Source organism: Microtus ochrogaster, linkage group LG9 (genome assembly GCF_000317375.1).
Source record: "Microtus ochrogaster isolate Prairie Vole_2 linkage group LG9, MicOch1.0, whole genome shotgun sequence".
Taxonomy (NCBI): Eukaryota; Metazoa; Chordata; class Mammalia; order Rodentia; family Cricetidae; genus Microtus; species Microtus ochrogaster.
Genome location: NC_022034.1, coordinates 32,108,192 through 32,115,539, shown reverse-complemented (window position 1 = coordinate 32,115,539; position 7,348 = coordinate 32,108,192). Strand labels below are relative to the sequence as shown.

Below are 7,348 nucleotides of genomic sequence, written 5' to 3'. Positions count from 1 at the left end.
TGACGTGTGGGAAGACAGATAGTTCTGCTTTCTTCCTTCTTAGGATTCCTGCCCATCAGCTTTTTCCCCTCAGACTTAGGACACCAAAAGAATTATCATATAGTCTTAAAAATGACATGAACCTAGAAGGCCTCTTTATTGTTTATTAACAACTTTAGTTTTTAATGCCTAAAGCTTTGACAGAGTTTTATATTTACTTATTTATTTACTCAGATCTAAACTAAATTTTAAATATTTAAATATAGACTCTGGAACGCTTTAATCCGGTTTTCTTTGTTTGTTTTAACGAGAGAACCAGGTGATTTGAATTTGAAGTGACTTTACATAATTTCTCATCATGTCTGCGAAGGTACCCTGGTGACTAGTACAGCTACATCACATGACCTCACAGCCCTTCTGCTCATTTCAGCTCTTTCTGAAACTAGGATTTGTTGGAATTCACATGGTCCATTGAGTTGCAGCTGACGGGCTTCAAATCCTAGTTGCTAATATGATTTTGCCGCTTTATCAGAATTAAATGCTGAGTCACCCTGAAATCCATTTCTCTCTCTTTTTCAGATCATGTGTCAGTGGGAGGACTTGGAGACAGCTTTTATGAATATTTGCTCAAAGCTTGGCTAATGTCTGACAAGACCGACACAGAAGCCAAGAAGATGTATTTTGATGCTGTTCAGGTAAGCCAAGATTTAAATCTTAAGTCTTTGCTAGTCAGCGCTAACGTGCAACTTGCATATTAATCAAACTTTAATGAAAAGAATAGAATACAACGTGAGTGGCTTATAAAGTATTTCCAGTTGGGAGAGCTCAATGTCGCAGTCTAATTATGGCACTAGTAGCTATACTTGGCTTTTAGTTCTACCAGAGCAGTGGAAGGTATGGTTCTAATCTCCCCTAAGAGCCATATATCCAGTCAGGCATAGTGGTAACCCCCTTGGCTTCCAGCAACTGGGGGTGGAGGGCAGAGGGGCTGCTTTGAGTTTGAAGTCTGACCGGGCTACATAGTGAATTCCAAGTCAGCCTGAGCTACAAACCACCTGTCGGAGGAAAGGCAATCGTGGACCAGTTTCCAATCTGGCAACAGCAGATCATGTGGAAGACAGGGCTCCCTGAAGGTGATACTATCTTCTAGCCTCATCATGGCTTCTCTGTCACATCCACACAGTGACATTGCTCAAGGGCGCATTGCTTGGAATATAACCCTCTCCCTGAGCAACTCATTGCTATGTTCTTTCCTTATAGCTACATTTTACATATGAGGGAAGAAGTCCTGGATGTATGCTCTGAAAATCAACTAAGTTAAAATTGCTGAAGATCACTGACACTCCAGTGCCTCTGCTATTTGAACCCATCTCTGGAGATCTAATAAAATTATAGCTAAATCCACATAAACTTTTTGTTAAATGCACAGAATATTTTTTATAATTGATACTATTGATTTATAGGAAAAATTATTTTTCTTGGAGATAGAGAGTTGAGAGAGACTCTCCTGTATCCCAGGATCACCTGGAGCCTACATAGCCAAGGATGACCTTGAACTCCTGGTCTTCCTGCTTCCCCCCAAGTGCCAGGATTTCAGTCACAGACCTGGCCATAGAAACCTGTGACACCACTTATTTTAAGTCTTTATCCTAAAAGTATTGTCTTCTCTAATAGGTCTGGGTGATTTGTTTATTTAAATGTAATGGTAGCTTGCTTTGACCTGGCTAGCTGAATTGAGTATTCTGTTGTGTCCCTCCCTAGATCAGTCGAGAGCTTCAGAGAGCAAACTAGAACCCTCAGTTCGCACACACAGGCATCTGAAATCCCTTAGGCTCCAGATGAGCATCAAATGCAAGCTAGGCTGTGGTCCCTGTGCTCCTGTCCTCATTTGGTGGCACTCGAGAGCTCGTTCTAATCAGGGTCACTTTTCCTTCTCCCAGCGAAGTTTCAGGTATTAATCTGAAGAATCCTTTTCAATATAATCAAGCTTGCATTGTGTCATCTTAATTGCCATCCTAGCAGACGTTTTCTCTGTTTTACTTTTAGAGTAGCCCTCTATTCCAAGAAAAGCCATTTTGAAACAGTGAAGTGTTTTCCCCCAGTTTCTAGACTTGTACCCACCTAACCATTATTAGACAAATAGTTGACAGGAAAATCCATTAAGAGCAAATGCAACAAAGTGTTTCCTGTGACTCTTACTTGGGAAAACATTTTCAATCCATTCTATATTTTCAAGTTGTAGAACAAAGTTAGAAAAAAACCAAAGTTCTGAGTTTGAAAGTAGTATTGTCTTCGAAGCCAAATCTCTTTGACTAAAGTTATACTTTATCGCATACCATAAACATTACAGTGTGGATTAGGAGGGGGCATAGAAGCCCCCCACTCCTACTGAGGAGATATTGACAGTTGATGATTAGGGAGAAGAAGAAAAGTCAGTTTTCTTCAGGGTTGTGGCCACTGGTGGCCGCCCATGCTCCAGAGGATGACTTCACAGCCACTTATAAAAGGACTTTGTGGGGTTTGAGGGGGGCATTATTAATTTGTTTTCTTAAAGAGGACATGAAGAAGGGAAGGGAGGGAGAGGGCAACTTGAAGGAATTGGGGAGTAAATATGATCAAAATACATTGCACACATGTATGCAACGTCAAAGTATAAATAAAACACATTTTTTTTAAGATTATTGAGTCAGGGGCAGAGATATACACCTGAGGCCTAAGGCTCAGTTGACTTGGAGAGTTCAAGGGCAGCCTGAAGAACTTAAGAAAAACAAAAACCTGCCTGTATCAAGAGAAGGATGCTATATGCTATTGTTCTGAACTGTGAGATTACTGGGAATGTGGTCACTCAGTTTTAGCTTTCGGTGAATTCAGATAGGATGTCATGCAGTGTGCTTTAACTATACAATTCTCTGATGTCTCAGCTGGCTTTTTATGGCCCTCCCTGAACACTAAGAATTCATAGTAGGGCAAGATATATGGGTAGGTGATGGATCATTTAGGAGTTCAAAGGCCTCACCAAATTAATACAGATATGGAAGAATCCAGTCACAGAATATATCATTCTCTTTTCTCCAGTCAATTCCCTATAGATTTGACCCCAAAAAAAATATTTATTAGAGTCATATTAGGGTATTACAATTTTCCATTTCCACACAAAACCATGGCTTTGGGCGCAGACCTTCATCCGAGTTTATTTTAGAAGGCAGCGAGTTGATCAGACTCATGCGAAAATAATATAGTACTTTATTCGCTCTCCATAGCAGGGTAATAATGTTTCTTTAATCTGTGCTCAAAAGCTATTACTCTTGCCATGTAGAAAGAATAATTTCTTGGGTGATGAACAAGTATCTGCTTGAAGGACTTTATTGCAATTTGTGTTATGAGAAGTGTAAATAGCTAAGATGTTCAGTTGCATTAAATGAGAATGAAATATTAATGTAATAACTAAACCATCAATAAAATTAGCTTAAGCACAGCTAATGAGCACAGCAGTCTTCATTTATTTCTTACTGGCTTGCTTTCGTTTGTTTATTTCTAATAAAGGTAGAGAAGGTCTCATCTGTTGGCATATTTTTCCATCATTCTTCTCTGTCTTCTCAACGTGCATCCTGAAAACCCTCCTTTTCCTGACATCAGCAGTTGCTGCAGATCCCACCTGGGCCTTTCCTTCCTGTGTCACGATGTGTGGATCATCCTCTACTAAAATCATTGGAAATTCGTCATTTCAAACATGCCTCATACTTTTTGACTTTTTAAATACAAGGCTTATTTTATTCTAATCTAGTTTTTGATAGTATCAATAGTTCATGGACATAAATAAAATATTTTGTCACGTAAATAATTTTTGTAAATATTATTTTTATCCTAGATTTAAATATTTTCATTTGTTTTAAAATTTGAACTATAGAGTAATATATTCCTTACTAGAATAAACAGGGGAAGAGCTTGACTTAATTTCTCTCTGTATGTGCGGGTGCATTTGTGAGCTTATAGAAGCCAGTAGTCAATTCAGAGGTCATTCCTCAGAAGCCATTCACCTCATTTTTCTGTGTATGACATGGTCTCTCATTGGCCGGGCGCTCACTAGTGAGGCTACACAGGCTGGCCAGCAAAGCAGGGCCCAGGCTTTTTTGCGTTTCTCCTCCCCAACACTGAGATTACAGCAAGCGCCACCACTCCCAGATTGTTGCCAGCTTCCCTATCTGGCAACCATCGCCCCAAACCCTCCAATCAGCTTCTTGCTACTACAGAAGAGATGTAAATAAGTGACTTCCTGGTTTCAATACAGACTTCTTTTAAAAACAAAACGCTGTAATCTTCACAGCAGAGAGCATTGTTCCCATCTTACAGATGAGGAGTACCCTGAGACATAGATACAGGAAATAAATGGCCTGCAGCATTCCTTGACAGTGTCAGAGCTATAATTTGGAGCCATATAATCTGACTCCAGAACAACCCATCTTTGCCTTTCTGTTGTCCTGCTCGAGCCTATGTGGGAGAAAACAGTAACGCCACCATACTCGAACTAAGACCCTAGCATGTTCTGTTCGCCATTTACAGTGGGACACAAGCTTTGTACAGAATCAACTCAGACATGGCCTCCGTGTCCTCTCTGTGAGAAGGGAATGGCATTTAGTGAATGAGAACTGTAAGTGTTTGGTCATGCAGCCAAACAAAGCCATTGGGGCTGTGTCAACAGGGAAGATTCTAACCAGGTAAATAAATGAAGCAGGAGTTGAGGGTGGAACACAGAAAGCAGTAATGTTTCAGATCAGCTTAGCTTCGTGACAACAAACTCAAATACCAAGTAGTATTTTCTATATATATGGATGGATGGATACATACATTTTTAATTATAGTATAAAACTGAGAGTGTCGTTGGCACGTACCTATATGCTAGCACTCAAGAAGCTGAGGCAGGAGAATTGCTGTGAGAGGCCATCCTACCCTACATAATGAGTTCAAGGTAATCAGTGGTCTGTGGCAAACCCATGTCTCATAAGGAAAAAGACGAGAGAAAAGCAAATAGTTGATGGTACGATGATAATATAGAACTCATTATAAATTTTAGAAAAATCACAGACTATCGAAAATGTTTTCTTTCCAGGCCATTGAGACTCACCTGATCCGCAAGTCCAGCGGGGGACTAACGTACATCGCTGAGTGGAAGGGGGGCCTCCTGGAACACAAAATGGGCCACCTGACGTGCTTCGCAGGGGGCATGTTTGCACTTGGGGCAGATGGCGCTCCAGAAGCCCGGGCCCAACATTACCTTGAACTTGGAGCTGAAATTGCCCGCACCTGTCATGAATCTTACAATCGCACCTGTGAGTACTTGTTGTTCTTCATTCGGCGTCCATTCCCCCATAATTTGATTGTACGCAACAAAGAGCTTTTCCATAGCTATGAGCAACAAGAAGGGGGACGAGGAAGAAAGGGGGGGGAGGGAGAATGGAAGGAAAGATGGAAGCAAAATAAGGAAGGATGGAAGGGAGGGAGAAAAGGAAAGCACGGTGAAGTCTGATGATGCTAATATCTTAAAGGAACTTAGGCCTTTACTTAAAAGTCATTGCCTTTATACAAAATACACATCTCAGTGTGTCAAGTAACTGGCCATACAAGTTAAGTCAGTCTCATTTGCTGTCAATAACACTGAGTAAAGGTCTCTGCTCTGATACAAAAAGAAACTTCCCGAAAGTTCCATAAGGAGATTATATGTCCGGCTTCCTATTTATAAAATAAGCATTTAAACACGAAGATTAAGTAACTGCCCTTTGGTGACATACTAAGAGAACTGTCAACCACTGGGCTTCCAGTTACCTAACAAATGGCTGCGGGATTTTATAAACTTTAAGTTTATAAACACCTGGTGGGTGTTCAATAAATAATGAGGAAAAAAAGGAATCGTTGCCATTTTCTCAAATAGATTCCTTTGGATAACTCAGACTGAGAAGTCTATTGACTATTGTGTGTTGTATGGTGTGTGTTCCAGCCCTTGAACGGGCCTCTCTTGCTTCTATCTTCAGTGTGACCAAGTACTTGACAATTTTGTCAAGACTGTGTAGCCTTATTCAGGAGGTGACCCTCATTAAGCGATTGCTTGTGCTTTAGACATGAAGCTGGGACCAGAAGCTTTCCGATTTGATGGCGGTGTAGAAGCCATTGCCACGAGGCAGAATGAGAAGTACTACATTTTACGGCCAGAAGTCATCGAGACTTACATGTACATGTGGCGACTGACTCATGACCCCAAGTACAGGACCTGGGCCTGGGAAGCCGTAGAGGTGATGTTTGCGTTTGTGTGTTTCTTACACATCAGTTTCTTGATGCACAAAAAAAAAAAAATGTTCAACATGGTCTACCAATCTGTTACAGCAACTTTTCTGAGATTCCCTAGCTTTTTCAAGTTTGTTCCGTTCAGGACTGACTGTTGCCAGTGAAGTCATTCCATAGGTTTGCTTTATGGAACAATGGTGTAACTGTATTACAGGTAGACTAGAAGACTGGAGGACATAGGTCTAGACAGGAAGACCTAGAAGGGCACGTGACAGGATGAAGTCACCCTAACTGTAGAAAGAATGGTTGCTGCATTCCACTGGGATTGTGGGGTTGTGGACAGCGTCTGGATGTTCAGCGCTGGCTGTTAGCTACATGAAGTCACCACTTCAGAATCCATGCTCTTCCCATTGACCCTGTGCTTTCGCCTGGAGTGAGTCATTCACTTATACCTAGAAAGAACTCAAGAGAACGGTTTCCTTGGACAAGAGTTCTTCACCAATTAATCGCCTTTCTCTAATCTGTCTCCGTGTGGTGTATTAGCGGTTTCTCTTGGGTCCCTTCCTACCACACATCTCCTTAGTCGGTTGTGCTAGGTGCCAGAGCAGCCCTCAGCTGCCTACATCAAACCATGTCTAGTTTTAAGGGCTATGTTTCTAAAAGGAGCAAGAGGAAACGTGGAGAATAAGAAGAAGCAAATGCTTTAATTACACTCTGATCTCCCTAGTCCTTGTTAGAAAACTTGCACACTGAGCTTGAAGGCCTTCTCTCAGAGGTCTTGGGAAGTCCGGGCAAGCTTAACTAACACCTGAGGAAACCACCGATGAACCTTCCTTGCTGTTCTCTTTACTGAGTGTGTCTGTTATCACTAACCGTCAGCCATTTTTAAGTAAAATATTCAGTTTTCCAATTATATTCAATCAGTAGTGATTCCATGGGTTTAAATTTACATTTTCCCCCTCTGGAAGCAAATGTGTTAAAAGTGAATTCCCAATCAGTTTCGGCGATAACAGGCTGGCTGTGCTGTGACCTGAAAAGGCATTATGAGCCTGAATTGCAAAGACTGGTTTAAACTGGAAGCATCAAGAATATC

The 7,348-nt window shown here is 41.2% G+C and overlaps 1 protein-coding gene across 4 annotated transcripts in view; it reads left to right on the top strand.

The window, feature by feature from the left end:
* Man1a1 (mannosidase alpha class 1A member 1) overlaps window positions 1-7,348 on the top strand; it is a 197,308-nt gene that overhangs the window by 169,578 nt on the left and 20,382 nt on the right. For all 4 annotated transcript variants that reach the window (XM_026787398.1, XM_005363630.2, XM_013352414.2 and 1 more), the window contains exons 9-11: window positions 559-674; window positions 5,087-5,306; window positions 6,091-6,263. In XM_026787398.1, coding sequence (XP_026643199.1) covers window positions 559-674; window positions 5,087-5,306; window positions 6,091-6,263 — 509 coding nt within the window. The remainder of the gene's footprint in view (window positions 1-558; window positions 675-5,086; window positions 5,307-6,090; window positions 6,264-7,348) is intronic.